Raw genomic sequence first — 16,609 nt, 5'->3', positions numbered from 1 at the left:
TTCCTATGGTTTACATTGACCGCTCTCCCTCTCGTTACGTCACTACCGGTTTGCCAGTTTTTCAGATGCGGAAGTAAAATTCTCTCACAAAAACGTCTCTAGAAGCCTTAATAGCGTATTTTGAAGTATATTTTAAAGAAAATCTGGTTCCTACATTATTTTTCTATTCATTAATTCACCGGAGTCTCTAACCTGCAATATGCACTTTAACATTTAATGTTGACAATTTTTTATTAATAGAAATTGATACTTTTATTTAGCAAGGATGCTTTAAATTGATCAAAAGTGATTATGAAGACATTTATAATGCTACAAAAGATTTTTATTTCAGATAAATGCTGTTCTTCTGAATTTTGAAAATCTACTCAGAAGTTTTCAACATAATAATAATAAATGTTTTTTGAGCAGCAAATCAGAATATTAGAATGATTTCTGACTGGACTGGAGTAATAATGCTAAAATCACAGGAATAAATTACATTTTAAAATATATTCAAATAGAAAAAAAAAATTAACAGTAAAAATGTTACTGTTTTTGAGCAAAAGAGACTTCTTTAAAAACATTAAAAATTGTACTGTTCAAAAAATTGACTGGCAGTCTATGTAAACTGTTTTAAAAATCTCATATAGATCACAGGCTATAAGAATTTCATTTGACTTTCTGGCTATATAAATATCAGAAAGAGCAATAAATGTGTAAATGTGATTTACTTGCACAAATACACTCTAAAGGGTAAGTTTGATAATGTCAATATAAAGAAACAGATTCCATTCATCTTTTCTCCAAAAAAGTTTTTATCTGTGAATCAAAACTTCACAAGTGCAAATACAGGAAATATGAAAGGAGCTTGTTAAATAAATACCAAATTCCACTGATCAAACAAACAGCCACACAAACATATAACCTAACAAAAACAACTATGCTTATCAGTAGAAATTTAAAAAATAAAACATATTGCAAATGGTTTGCAGTCTTTCCACTTTCCCAGAAAGCAGACCATTCTCTGTTTACCTAATGACACGTGACAACGAATTGTTTTCTGCTCAATTTGAAAACGGTTTGATAAGTCCACTATCCATGGCTCTAGACAGGCAGGAGCGAGCTGCATTAATAGCATCCTGCCTCTTGGGGTTGTCCTCTAGTTTTGCCACGTATGTCAGGATTTCCAGCAGTTCACTTTCAATGAGCTTCTTGGATAGTGCTTCGTCAGCGTCCAGCATATTATACACCGTCACAAGTCCTCTGTGCTGAATTTCAGGATTGTCATGAATACACAATCTCTGTATGATCTCAAGCCATTGCTCAGTCTGTAGATGATAAAATATAATAGTGGAGTCAATCATCTTTGATACTTTATGAGAATCTGATAACAGTAGCATGGTACTGCAAGGAAAGCGGGTAGATCATACCATGACAAATGAATCAAATAGACATTGTTAATAATACATACCACTTTAGTAATCTTAACAGCCAGTTTCTTTTGTGCGGCGGTGAGCATAGCCAATGCACCAGCAGCCGCCCTCTGAAGCTGGTCATCATCTTCACCACAGAGCAGAACCAGAAGCTTGAGTTTATCATTGCCGTCTTCTAGATATCTGTCTTGAACCTGTTGAAATAAATGAATTTGCTCATTATATTGACATATTTCCATCCAAACCTACAAAAGTTCAATATTTGGTTAGCAGAATGTGTTTTCAATGGCTCATACCTCTTTGCAGCAAACCAGATTGCACATGCACTCAGTGGCAGCTTGTCTGATTTGATCGTGTTCCTCAAACATGTAGTTCTCAATCTCGGGAAGAGCTTTTTCTTTTAGGATTTTCACTCTGTGGAAAAAAAATGAAGAATTACAGAGTTTTAATTTTAAAGATTTGGATCTGTGTAAATAAACTATTTGTCTATAATGTGAGCATGCATTTTCCTTTCCATCTTTGCAATGTGTCTAGAGCTTGCAGTTCCTCCTTCAGCCCAATGAAGATTTAGGAAATTATGTGGTCTTATTGCACCTACACTACTAGTCAAAAGTCCTCGAACAGTAAGATCTTTTTTAAAAAAGTCTCCTTTGCTCTCCAAGCATGCATTTATTTGATCCAAAGTACAGCAAAAACAGTAAAAAATTGAAATATATTTGAATGTATTTTAAAATGTAATTTGCTACATTTTTAGCATCATTACTCCAGTCTTCAGTGTCATGTGATTCTTTAGAAATCATTCTAATATGCTTATTTGCTGTTCAAGAAACACATTGCTTTAAACTGATCAAAAATGATGATAAAGACAGATTTCTATTTCAGATAAAAGCTGACCTTCTAAACTTTTTATTAATCAAAGAGACCTGAAAAAAAATCTACTCAGCTGTTTTCAACATAACAATAATAAATGTTTTTTGAGCAGCAAATCAGAATATTAGGGTAATTGTGACTGGATCATGTGACTGGTGCTAAAAACTCAGCTTTGAAATCACAGGAATAAATTACATTTTAAATAGAAAACAGTTATTTTAAACAGCAAAAATAATTCAGAATTGTACTGTTTTTGCTGTACTTTGGATCAAATAAATACAAGCTTGGTGAGTAAAAGAGACTTCTTTAAAAAGCATAAAACAATTTACTGTTCAAAAACTGTACCTGACAGTTTTGTTCTTTTGGTTCTGACTTCTGCCTTTTCTAAATTATTTGCATTTAAACTTAGGAATTTAGAACAAATGCCTAACTAAAATGTTTGTAGAGATCACGCGATGACAGATGAGACATTTTCTATGACACTTACCGAAGTTTATCATTCAAGGCAGCCAGATTTGTAAGACCCAGCAGGGCTTCATAGTTTTCCAAACCATCTCGCTCTGAGTTTAGTAAGGCAACCAGTGGTCGCACAACTTCATATATCTGTTATGGAAAGAGGTATTTGATTTGTACAAAAAATACCCTTATTATTTAATATTATTATTTTCAATACTGTGCAATGCATACATAAATATACATATCAAGACCCCTTTCCAGCTTTCCTGACAATGTATTTAACTTATTATAAGCATGTAAAAGGTTATCTTACCCTCTCACCAGGGAAGGCAATTTCAGGGTTGGAGACGGCTGCGATCTTTGCCAGTGCATGGCTGGCCTTTATTTTTCCTTTGTCAGTTCCTTCCAGGGCTAATGGGATCAAAGCCTGTCACAAATAGTAGTAAAAAGTTTTAATTTCGCCAAAACAACAAGTATCTTGCATGAAGTATCTACTGGGTTTGTGTTTGGTCTGTAATCTTTCACCTTTCCTCCACCTTGAGCTACAATGGTGCCGCGATCTTTAATATCATTTGCCAAGGCAAGAAACACTCTGGGTGGATAAAAATAGTAAGTGTATTAACTTCAACAGCATAATAGACAACAAATCATCAGGCCATATTAGATTTTACAATGGTGGTTTTAGCATCAGGGTCTAGTCACAGGGGTGGCCAACATGATTAGAACACTAGTATTTTCACCAGCTAAAAATGGTTTTGCTGTAGCGTGTCAGTAGGAAATATCAGTTCAAATTTCCAAACATTCATTTTGCCAATAATTGTAAAAATCCAGTGAGATTTTAGTTTGCACAAGGAGTCGGACAACAGCCAGTGCTCCACACAGAGATCTGATCTCATCATCCTCCAGTCTGTCTGGAATCACATCAAGAAACAGAACAGACTGAGACAGAGTAAACCCAGAAGAACTAGGGAACATCTCCAAGATGCTTCAAGAGACCTACTTGCAAAGCTACCTGAAAAACTTTGGGCAAAAGCTGCTTTAAACGCCAAGAATGGTCACACCAAATGTTGATTTAATTTAGTTAAAAGAAGTTAACTGATAAAGAAAATCTATTTATGACTTTATCTGAAAGCATTCTAATTTTACAGAATTTTTACACAATTGCCTAAAACGTTTAACAGTACTGTAGCTTTGAAGGTAGGTTTCTTCAGGCGTCTTGGAGATGTTGCCACAGTTAAATTTGGTTAGATAGATCTCTGTGTGGAGTATTTCACACTGACACACTACAGGAAAATATGGAAATAACTGACTTAAAACCATTTTAACTGGTGAAAATCCTAGTGTTCGAATCATTTTGGCCACCTGTGTAGTTTAGAACAGACTTTTGACCCATTTTTAAGTCTTACCTTGCTAGCATCTCTTTGGTTTGATTGGTCAGGATAGAACTGTCTGCTTTAACCATGACAGCGAGAGCTGATGTGACTCCAGCTTTTAATAGCCTCTTCACTCGCCTTTCAATGAAGTCCTTCTTATCCTAAAGCACAAGAGAAATGTTTTAATAATATGTATATATTAACTCATCTGGCAAAACATTTCAAGCAGTGACAGCTGTGTCCTGCAGTTGGACATCACATACTTCATTTAAAACTAATGCAAACAAAATTCTTGTATAATTATTAACTACACATTTATCAAGAAACTACATGGAATATCTGTGCTTTTATGGATTGATTTGCCACGTCACAGGACTCTGTGGATGTTACCTTAGGGTGCTGCTCAGGGACGTGTTGTTTGGAGAACTTGGCCAGCTGCACCATCTCAGGGATGATCTCTTTCTTGTCATAGCTGTTGGTGCAGTTGACCAGGGTGCAGGCGACAGCATACAGGATGGTCTTATCTTTTGACTGTAAGACAAACATGTTATATTGCACATTTGTACATTTATATACAAATCTCTATTAAGCCATATGGATTGTCAAACTTGATAAAGTTAAAGGAAATTAAAGTTCAAAAATTTGTTCTAGAAAAAAAACAAGATCTTCCTGTCTTTCTTTCATTAGGTGTAAAGAAATTATGTTTTTTGAGGAAAAAAATTCAGGATTTCTATCCATATAGTGGACTTCTATGGTGCCTGTGAGTTTGAACTTCCAAAATGCAGTTTAAACACAGCTTTAAAGCGCTGCAAATAATCCCATCTGAGGAAGAAGGGTCTTATCTAGCGAAACAACTGATTATTTAAAAAAAAGGATAATTTATATACTTTTTAACCTCAAATGCTCATCTTGTCTAGCTCTGTGTCAACTCTGTGTATTCTGGTTCAATACAATGAGGGTAGGTCGAAAAACTCCCATCTCATTTTCTTCTCCAACTTTAAAATAGCCCTACATCGCTGTTTTACCATTTTTTGTAGAGGGTGTTTGATCTTCATTGCACGTTCACTTTGTAAACACTGGGTCGGTACTTCTAAAGCGATGTAGGATGATTTTAACGTTGGAGGAGAAAAGGAGATGGAAGTTTTTGACATACAAGCATTTGAAGTTAAAAAGTATATAAACTGTCAATTTGTTGTAGAAAATAACTGGTCGCTTCGCTAGATAAGACCCTTCTTTCTTGGCTGGGATCATGTAGAGCCCTTTGAAGCTGCATTTTGGAAGCATTTTTTCAAACTCACAAGCATCATAGAAGTCCACTCTATGGAGAGAAATCCTGAAATGTTTTCCTCAAAAAACAGTTTCTTTACAACTGAAGAAAGAAAGGTATGAACATCTTGGATGACAAGGTGGGTAAGGTGAGTAAATTATCTGTTATTTTTGTGTTCTGGAAGTGAACTTCTCCTTTAATTCAGTCTTCCAACACACACCTTGGCAAGTTCAAACATGGCCCTCAAGGCTGGTTCATCCTCAACAAAGTCATCTTTTACATCAGCATCATTTGTTAGGTAAGCCAAACCTTCAACGGCCCATTTCCTAGTACGGACATCTAGTGTAGGGTTGCAGAGCCACCTGTAATAAACCAAATCTAGTTGAAATGCAGTTTAACCCCATAACATCTGCATGAAGCAATTACAAATAAAGCAAACATTTGTAACTGAAGGTGGTCATATTAATGTATTTGAGTTTCTGACAGTAGAAATGAAGTGTTTTACATTTTTGTTTCTGTCTATTTAGGCCAGGGAAGAAGTTTTGAGTTTTGAACATTGTACACTACACTACTGTCCAAAAATGTATTTTGTGTTTTTGAAAGAAGTGTCTTATGCTCACCAAGGCTGTATTTGTTTGATACAGTAAAAACAGTAAATAATTTAAAAAGTAATTTAAAGTTACTGTTTTCTATTTGAAATGTAATTTATTCCTGTGATACAAAGCTACATTGTCAGCATCATTACTCCAGGCTTCAGTGTCACATGATCCTTCAGAAAATCATTCAAATATGCTGATTTGCTGCTAAAGAAACCTTACTTATTACTATCAATGTTGAAAATACAGTTGTGCTGCTTAATATGTTTATACAAACCATGCTACATTTTTCAAGATTCTTTGATGAATATAAAGTTCAAAAGAGGTGCATTTATGTGAAATATAAATCTTTTGAAAATTATAAATGTCTTTACTGTTACTTTTTAGATCCACACAATGCATTATTTCTGAATAAAAATCGTACTGACCCCAAAACTCTGAACAGTAGTGCATGTTTTATACTATATTAAAATATTACATTACAAGCTAAAGGACAATGTAATTTATAATTATACAAGTCCTACAAATAAAAGACAACTGGTGTTCTTACTTTCTGCACTGCTTTGCCAGTTTCTCAGTGGAGCCCTCAGCAAATTGTCTCATGCTGTAATCATCCCCTCCAGCAGATCCCAGTTTACACAGACCCTGAGAAAAAAAATTGGATATATTATATTAAATATGCAAAACACAACAACTGCTCTCATTTAATAGCTAATGAAAACTACAAACTAGGGATGCAACAATATCAAAATCTCACAATATGATGCAATATTTATTGCGATATTTTTTAAAAAAGACAAAGAAGTGGAAATTTTTTAATTTGTACATTTTAAAGTTCAATTATTCAATCTAATGCACTTTGAGAGTTCAAAGAGCACCAACCCATGTTCTTAACTAAGAAAACTTAGAATTGACTTGTAGCTGAACTTCAAATGGGACTCAACCCTCTTTTTAGTTGTGAGATACTGTCTCAGTCTAAATTACATTCAGACTGGTGTTTTAGGAAGCCAAACAAATTAGAATATAATAATAATAATAATAATAACAACAACAACAATAACATTAATAGCCATATATGGTAAAACAACGGCACTGTAAAATAAATGTGAATAAATATTTAACTCCAGCTTCAGTGAAAACAGGCTTACAAAAACGTGTCTCACTACAAATCTTTTGAAATGCTGATTTATCTGCTGCGAAAATAAAGCTGGTGGCCATTGCGTTCCTAAACGAGGGTTAAACTCATAGCACATGCAATAAACAAGTTCACTGCATTTATTCATAGTGAACTGATCCATTTCTGAGGCACAGAAAGCACCAGATCATGAGCTGATTATGTGAACGACATGCACGCCCTGCTTTGAAATGTGCAACGAAAACAAGCTTGATTAAAACCTTAAGCCATATTGTGCTTTTGCTTTTAGTTCTTTTGACAAATACTGTGTCAAAGGCAAGCATAATGGCCCAAAACACAACTTTAAAGTCCTTTTACTAAAAACACTGTTTGAACAGTATTTAAATTGTCTGCTTACCACAAGGGCTCTGATCTTGATCTTCTCATTTTTCGTTTTCTTGTACATGTCCTTCAGCAAAGACACTCCATTGCTGATGAAGAAGGAGGCTTTGCTGGTTTTTGTTGATGCGTGAATGAGGGCCTCCACTGCTACCAACTGGTCCACTTCACGCTCGGATCCGCAAAGGGCCACCATCATTTCCATAATGCCCTGACGACCCGTAAGGACATTGCCCACATCGAAAGGCCCCTGTAGGATGCCTGACAGAGTATTGATGGCATGGATGTTTCTGTCCATGTCGTTGGGGTCAAACTTGCTCCTGTTAATGGAAACCAGAGACATTAAGTATTGAATGTTTAATTCTACAGTTGAGGTCAAAAGTTTACATCCCACTTTCAGAATAAAAATAAGAGGGATCATACAAAATGCATGTTATTGTTTTTTTTAATGACCTGAATAAAATATTTCACATAAAAGACTATTTTTACCTGAATAATCCACAGCTGTGTGTTTTTTTGTGTCCCTTGTTTGTCCTGAACAGTTAAATTGCCTGCTGTTCTTCAGAAAAATCCTTTAGGTCCCACAAATTCTTTGGTTTTTCAGCATTTTTGTGTATTTAAATCCTTTCCAACAATGACTGTATGATTTTGAGATCCATCTTTTTACATTAAGGACAACTGAAGGACTCATATGCAACTATTACAGAAGGTTCAAACGCTCACTGATGCTCCAGAAGGAAAAACTACGCATTAAGAGCCAGGGGTGAAAACTTTTTAATTTGAAGATTAGAGAAAATCAGACTTATTTTGTCTTCTGGGAGACATGTAACTATCTTCTGTAGCCTCTGAAGGGCAGTATTGAATGAATAAATATGATATTTAGGCAAAATAAGAAACATGTACACATCACCATTCAGTTCAAAAGTTTTAACTCCCTGTCTCTTAATGCATAATGTTTGCTTCTGGAGAATCAGTGAGTGTTTGAACCTTCTGTAAATGTTGCATAAGAGTCCCTCAGTTGTCCTCAGTGTGAAAAGATAGATCTCAAAATCATAGAGTCATTGTTGGAAAGGGTTCAAATACACAAAAATGCTGGGAAAAAAATAATTTGTGGGACCTGAAGGATTTTTCTGAAGAACAGCAGGCAGTTGAACTTCTCAGGACAAACAAGGGACTCATGAACAACTATCACTAAACAAAAAAACAGCTGTGGATCATTCAGGTAACAACACAGTATTAAGAATCAAGGGGATGTAAACTTTTTAAAGAGGTAATTTTTATAAATTCAACTACTATTTTCTCTTGTGACTATATGTATACATTTTTATGTGAAATATCTTATTCAGGTCAGTACTAAATAAACAATAACATGCATTTTGTATGATCCCTCTTATTTTGGTAATGTAATGACCATTTTGCAGATTCTAAAAGGGGGGCATAAACCTTTGACCTCAGCTGTACATGTATGTTTATATACAATCCTAACTGTGTCGTGAAAGTGAAACTTACTTAATGTACTCATCACAGATATCTCTGAAGTTGTCTCTCTCAGGATCACAGCGCAAGTCATCATAGAGCTTTTCAAGGAGAATGCTAGCAATCAGCTGAGTGTTGTCTGTCAACGGCAACTGATCCGGAAGGTCTGGAACCTGACCGCAGACCTTCAGAATCTTCTTCAGACCTGTTTTTGAGACATTTCCATAAAAATATTACATTAAGTCATGTCCTCCAAGCAGTACTAGTATACACTGGTGATTGGCCGCTTTTGAAACACTGCTTCATGAAGCTTTGAAAACCTGAATTATTGGTTTTGAAACAGTGGTTCGGAGCAGGTATCAAACTGCCAAAGTCACATGACTTTTATTGGCCTGTTTAGACAAGCTCTCCATAAAACAAACAAAACAAGCCCTGCAAATTAATTCAAAATATATATTACACATGTGTTGTGAATTAATACACATTTTCAGTGTGTACAAATACAAAATAATCCATGCAATTTTTAGAGAATTAGACCTAATGATTGTTTTCCAAAGCTTTTTCTTCATACTATAATTTATGAATAACATACCATGGTCAATGGTGAAAAGGCCTTTAGAGTTATCAGCGCTTCTCTTGTCTTTCCTTGGCACATTCCTAGTCAGGAGGTTCAGGGCCTGGTCTCGGCCGTGTCCAGACACCTTCTTGCTTGCGATCATCTCCAACAAGGCAAGCAGAATATCCTTTAAGTCCTTACTGGAGTCTGACAGTCATCGGACAAGAGCAAGAAAGTCAGAAATGAGATCAGTTCCACTCAGGTCAAATGATCACAGTTGCTCTAATGTTGCTCTGAATGCACATTTGCTCAGACGTCTTATCTTACCGAGTACAATGGCCTCTTCTTTGCCGTAATTTCTTTTGTCTCCTCCAGACAGGGAGTCATAAACACACTGGAAGAGGTTTGCTGTGGCCAGAGCGATCTCTTCATTATCTACGGCCATGATGCTGCACAGTTTGCTTATCCCTACCATGTGGATGATGGCAGTTGCCTTTAAAAGCCAAACATATTATTTACACAAGCATGTTTAAACCATTAGTCACAAATACAAAGTGCACCAAGAAGACTGATGTTCCTTTAGGACCTCATGAAATTAAAATATGTGCTTTGTGACCTTTTATACCTTATTAGATTATTACTTTTATTGTATTTGTTATTGAATAAACTTGAAAAAAAGTCAGTATTTAGTTTTTAGTTATATACAATGTAATTTTAAATAAATTATTATATTATATTGTATTATATAAGTTTATTCTTAACAATGAACAAATTTAAAGAATATGTTGAATTAAGGATGTTTGTCTTCCCCCCCCAAAAAATAAGAAAATTAGTTTTGTTTTGTGGCCTTTATTGTATTCCGTATTATTAATCTATATTTTTTTAAACTATTCTTTATTCCATTAAATAACAAAAATATTTTAGTCAGTATTTTTGTCTTGTTTTTTTAGGAAAACAAAAATCACTCAATTAAAATAATAAACATATTTATACCATATAATATCTTAATATGTGCATTAATTATTATATTATATTATTGTTTTTTAAAGAATTAATAATCAATTTTAATAAATTCTGAGAATACGATGATTTTAGGATGTTTGTCTTCCCCCCAAAAATAAGGAATTAATTTTGACAAATTAGTTTTGTTTTGTGGCCTTCATTGTATTCTGTATCATTCATCTGTATTTTTAATTCTATTTTTTATTGCATAAATTACCAAAAATATTTCAGTCAGTATTTTTGTCTTGTTTTTTTAGGAAAATAAAAATCACTTAATTGAAATAAATATATTTATATCATATAGTATTAATATGTGCATAAATTATTATATAATATTATATTACAACTAATTTTGACAAATTAATTTTGTTCAGTGGCCTTTATTGTATTCCATATCATGTATCAAAATTTTTGTATCCTATTCTTTATTGCATAAACTAACAAAAATATTTTAGTCAGTATTTTTGTCTTGTTTTTTAGGAAAATAATAATTGCTCAATTGAAATAATAAATACAATTATATAATATTCTATTCTATTCTATGTGCATAAATTATTATATTATAATATAACTAATTTTGAAAAATAAAAATCAGTCAAATAAAATAAAAATCAATCAATTAAAATAAACACATGTATATAATATTCCATAAATTATTACATATTGTTTTTTTCTAATAATTAATCATCAATTTGTAATTTGTTTAATTATATAAACTGACAAAATATTTTAGTCAGTATTTTTTTTTTTTTTTTAGGAAAATAAAAATCACTAAATTAAAATAATAAATACATTTAAATAATGTAGTATCTAAATATGTGCATGAATGTATTTTGACAGATTACTTTTTTTATTAATTTTTTATATTCATAGTATACAATACAATACAATAAATATGTTTATATAAAATAGTATCTTAATATGTATGTGCAAAAATCAATAATCAATAATCAATTATAATACATTTTTAATAAATTCTAGCATATTGTTGATTTAGGGACAACTTTCTTACCCCCCCAAAAAATAAACCTATTTATTTTGAATTTTGAATTATTACAATTTTTAACTAATTCATTTAATATAAATTCTGAAATCAAGTCTCAATATATTAATTAATATATATGCATATGGTGCAATTTGTGAGGATGTGTAAATATTTTAGGGGGAAAAAAAAGAAAATGATTATTGTGCTGTTCCTTACCCTTGCTCTGTGGCCTGTGCACATTCCTGACAGAGTTCGGACGGCAGCCAGAATCATCTCAGGTTTTCCTGTGTCAATGAGCTGCACGAGTAAAGCCATACCGTTGTTCTGGAATATTCTCTCTGCACCCGCATCCTCTCTGGCCAGGACAATCAGGTTGTTGGCAGCCTAGTGGACCCAATAAACACGTTGTTCAGTTGTACTGAGAAGCTTTTGCTTCACTGCTCTTAGTGAACAGGATAAAAAAAAAATGTTCAAACCTTTTCTAGCTTGTCCTTATCTGATTCCTCTGAAAATAGAATGTCAAACATGTTCTGTACTCTGGAGTCTGTTGAGAAGCTTGTTTTTAGCTGTGGGGAAAATCAGATACGCTCTTTAGAAACTCAGATGTGCCTTATGTTAACTCAAAAAACCATCTTGACTTGACTGATCATCACCTTCTGTTGGATATCAGCTCCGAGTCTTCTGAGGGTCTCAAGGAAGGTCTTGTTTTTAGGCTCTAGCGTTGCACATCTCTGAACGTCCTTAAAGGCCATGTCCAGTTTGCCAAGCTTCTCCAGCGCTTGACATCTTCTGTACAGAGCCTTGATGTCGGCAGCATCCACATCGATAGCTGCAATTGGTCAGAGGAAATCGGAAGATTTTTTTTAATAGATCAATAGTAATATGTTGCTGTTTGATGGTATAATGAGCCTGAAACTAGTACAAAAATGTTAATAAATACCTTTAGTGGCATCTGATGCTGCATTGTTGTAATTTTCCTGGAAAACAAAAGATTGAATTAAACTCATGCATAAATATGATGTTTTACATACACTGTAAAAAGTCTTCACCAGATTCAACTTAAAACTACAAGTCATTTTAACTTATTACAATCAAAATTAGTTGATTTAACTTGTGAGTTTAAATGACTTAAGTTGATTTAACTGAACATTTTAAGGCAGCTGGTAAACTTGTGTTTTTAAGTTGAAACTGGTGAAAACTTTTTACAGTGTAGGCTTGTAATGTGTAAAGAATTCTTACCTTTTTCAGGAAACAGGCTGATCTGTTTCTATAGATGACTGCCAGCGCTTTCTTGTCTTTACAAGACTTAATGGCTTTGGTGTAGCACTCAATGGCTTTGTCGATTTCTCCGGCTTGGAAGTGCTTGTTCCCCTCATCCTTTAATTGAACTGGATCTGCGATTTCTCCCATCTAAGAGAGAATGTTACAGTTTAAAAGGTTACATATTGTCCACATGCAAGTCAAATTCATTCAAGTGTTACATTTAAAATTGAGCTTTCTGACAATATACTTGCATGGAACATTAAAATAGCAGAATTAGACTCTTTAAAACATGTAATTATTAATATTATTAGAATCACTTTTTTTTAAAATATACAAATATATACTTAAATTGTATTTGTAACCAAAATAGCAGAATTAATCTCTTTAAAAATGTAATAATATAATAAAAATGTATTCTAATTATTATATATATTTCTTTTTAAATATATACAATAAAAATGTAGCATCTACTGTGTTAATTATGTTGTTTTTTTTTCCTAATAAATATTATTTAAGTTTTCTGAAATGTTGTTTAAGTATGCAAATAATGCATTATCAAATTAAATATTAACTTATTTGCATGAAGAGAAAGGAAATTTGAACATTGGATTAAGCCAGGGTTTAAAAGGGATTTAAAGTTTTTTTACATTACAATTTACTGAGGGAATATTAGATTTCCCTCTTTATCACTCCATAAAGGTGACCCTGGACCACAAAACCAGTCTTAAGTAGCACGGGTATATTTGTAGCAATAGCCAACAATACATTATATGGGTCAAGATTATCGATTTTTCTTTTATGCCAAAAATCATTAGGATATTAAGTAAAGATCACGTTCTATGAAGATATCTTGTGAATGTCCTACCGTAAATATATCAAAACTTAATTTTTGCTTAGTAATATGCCTTGCTAAGAACTCTAAGAAAGGCGATTTTCTCAATATTTTAATTGTTTTGCACCCTCAGATTCCAGATTTTCAAATAGCCAGCCAAATATTGTCCTATCCTAATGAACCATGCATCAATAGAAAGCTTATTCATATTCATATTAGTGTGCATATTATATAAATCTAAATTTTAATACCCTTATGAATGGCATTTTCAGGTTCACAAATCAGAAAATATTGTCAAAAGCCATAATGTATAAAATCAGCCCCATGTGTAGAAACATTCAGAATAGATAGGAACAAAGCTGTGATGTCTGGTTGTGTGTAAGTGCTGCTGAAGTGGCGATTTCTGGCACTAAAACACTATACTACATAAAATAAAACTCTTAAAAGTGTATTTCGGATGTTTTCTTTCCACTAGTCTGAAACAAAATGTTATGAATAGTCTCAAAATTGATCAGCACATTAAAAAAAGTGTTCTTGTCTGTAGTGTCTTGCATTAATTCTTAACTTTGTTAATCCTAACACATTCCAAAACATGTTCAAACTTACTTTTTAGGTGCCAATTTTCCAGTGTTCTCAAGCAAATGGTCAAGCACATGTTATCTCTGACTTTAAATGACTGACCCTCATGCCTTATTTGGGCAACAATGTGGCCTCCTAAGAGGTCCTTCCTCTACAATACTGAACTCAATCAATGACAACTTCTATTATCTATAAATTATAGACACATTCCCTATTCTGACCACTACAACTCTTTAAATTATGCATTCATAAACAAGCAGTCATGCATGTGATTGTAATTACGTACCGTCAATGTCTATTCTGCGTCGTTGTAAGAGTTAACTCTGTCCTGTGTGTAGTTTCTTGTCGTTTCGGTTTATCAGTCGTAGCAGCCCCCCAAAAGTCACTTATATATATCTTGCACTTGTGGGGGAACATACCAGGATTACGGATCGATCCATTTTATTGTGAGGGGTGGCGAGGACTTCATTCACCCCACCTGTTCATACAGAGGCATTTGTGTTTTACCAGTGACAACCTGAGATTATACCTTTCAAAGTTTGTCGCTATTCGACGTCAAAGGGTTTGTTTATTCCTGTGATTTTACATTACATTTATTTTGCAGGTAAGTGGACACCCCTTATATCAGTTAAATGCCCCTCTCTCTGATGTGGTCTATTTAGGGAGAGAGAATGACAGCTGAGAAATCAGTAGCAAATGTCCAGAGCTGGGCGATGGGAGGGGGAGGAGGAGGTGTGTGTCCCAACAGCTGGTGCTTTGGAGCTTTGACTGGTACTTTCTAGAATGGAAGAACTCTCGAATAGTAATGAAGAAATGGGGGAAGGTGTTAGAATCATAACAAAACATCCTGCAAAGTTCTGGGTGGTGCTGGTGAGTGACACCATTGTGATTATATTAGGACATACTGATACTAAAAGTGCTGACAACACTACTACATTATAACTACAGTGTATATTATGCAGAATTATAAATTGAGTTAATTTTTTTTTCTGAATACTAAAGATTTCTAAAGACCCCAGTGAGGTAAAAACATAACCCTCACAGAATATATTGACAGTTATTGATATAAAATCACTATAAAGTGTTTTCACGACGTCATCAATCGGCCATATTGGCGGCACTGAATGTAAACAATGCCACTGAACTGAAGGAAACTCGCATATTGTACATTTGTGACCCTGGACCACAAAACCAGTCATAAGGTTAAATTTTACAAAACTGAGATGTATATATAATATGAAAGCTTAGTAAATAAGCTTTCTATTGATGTATGGTTTGTTAGGATAGGGCAATATTTGGCCGAGATACATCTATTTGAAAATCTGGAATCTGAGGGTGCAAAAAAATTAAAATACTGAGAAAATCACCTTTAAAGTTGTCCAAATTAGGTTCTTAACAATGCATATTACTAATCAAAAATTACATTTTGATACATTTACAGTAGGAATTTTACAAAAGATCTTCATGGAACATGATCTTTACTTAATTTCCTAATGATTTTTGGCATAAAAGAAAAATCAATAATTTTGACCCATGCAATGTATTTTTGGCTATTGCTACAAACATACCCCAGCGACTTAAGACTGGTTTTGTGGTCCAGGGTCACATTTGAGTTGTACTAATCGGCTGGACTGGGAAAACATTACTATAGGCTGCCAAAAGTTATAACAAATCAAGGAGAAGAGTGCAAAAAAGTGTCTGAGGAACAAAATGTGTTTGGCCAAACTAAACCAGGATTTCCAGGGCAAGAATCTTGACAACATTCGTGTTTGTTCTTATTATTTCCAGTCAGGTAGGTGAAAAATTAGGCTAATATTTTAATTAATACTACTTGAATGTATTTTTACCACCTATTAACTTTAGTTTGTCAAAATATTGTGCCCTTTCCTGCTTACTAATTCCTTCTCTGTGTGATTTAGCAGCTTCCACGTGTTTTTTTTCCACAATTTAGACAGCATAAATTAGCAGAACAACATATTCAGTAGGCCTAGTACATTAACCATTCAAGTAATGCCAAAAGGCTGCGCATTTGCACTACAAACCAGTGTGTTCATACTTAAGATACATGAAAATAATATGGTAAGACACAATAACATGGTAAAAATAGCTGGATAAGACCGGAAGCCAGACTTAATAAAATTTACAAATGGCCACGTCTTACAGCAAAAATAAGGCAATAAATGATGAGGTATTTTGACTGACAATCCTGATACTGACATTTATGGAAGCCTGTTTTCACCACTGAATAATAAAAAAATTAATAGCGACCTTTTATCTTACAGTTCTGACTTTTTTTCTTGCAATTGTGAGTTTACATCTGACAATTCAGATTTTTTTTTTTCTCAGAACTGCATGATACAAACTCGCAATTCTGACTTTGTTCTCCGAAGAATGAGATATAATCTCACAATAGTGAGTTATGAAGTCAT

At 33.7% G+C, this 16,609-nt stretch overlaps 1 protein-coding gene across 1 annotated transcript; it reads right to left on the bottom strand.

Moving 5' to 3' along the window:
* Positions 1-774: 774 nt before the first annotated feature.
* On the bottom strand, positions 775-14,570 carry unc45b (unc-45 myosin chaperone B). Its single transcript, XM_073818945.1, has 20 exons — positions 14,467-14,570; positions 12,746-12,916; positions 12,447-12,483; positions 12,160-12,335; positions 11,983-12,072; positions 11,723-11,890; positions 9,847-10,012; positions 9,556-9,726; positions 8,997-9,168; positions 7,507-7,807; positions 6,525-6,619; positions 5,599-5,740; positions 4,502-4,642; positions 4,145-4,272; positions 3,264-3,330; positions 3,052-3,165; positions 2,770-2,885; positions 1,709-1,826; positions 1,451-1,606; positions 775-1,307 (listed from the first exon to the last, which is right to left on the bottom strand). The coding sequence occupies exons 2-20, from the start codon at positions 12,914-12,916 to the stop codon at positions 1,044-1,046; spliced, it is 2,793 nt and encodes a 930-aa protein (XP_073675046.1). The 5' UTR covers positions 14,467-14,570; the 3' UTR covers positions 775-1,043.
* Positions 14,571-16,609: the final 2,039 nt, after the last annotated feature.

Source organism: Garra rufa, chromosome 15 (assembly GCF_049309525.1).
Source record: "Garra rufa chromosome 15, GarRuf1.0, whole genome shotgun sequence".
In the NCBI taxonomy this organism is placed as follows: domain Eukaryota; kingdom Metazoa; phylum Chordata; class Actinopteri; order Cypriniformes; family Cyprinidae; genus Garra; species Garra rufa.
The sequence above is the reverse complement of the archived record's forward strand: the minus strand, read 5'-3'. Positions and strand labels throughout refer to the sequence as shown.

Bases quoted from the DNA above. Each gene is read 5' to 3' on its own strand.
- unc45b (XM_073818945.1), bottom strand. From the start codon at position 12,916: ATGGGAGAAATCGCAGATCCAGTTCAATTAAAGGATGAGGGGAACAAG. The intron at 6,620-7,506 runs GTAAGCAGACAA...TTTTTTTCTCAG, and splicing joins TCAAGATCAGAGCCCTTGTG to GGTCTGTGTAAACTGGGATC. The intron at 3,331-4,144 runs GTAAGACTTAAA...TTATCCACCCAG, and splicing joins ACCAAAGAGATGCTAGCAAG to AGTGTTTCTTGCCTTGGCAA.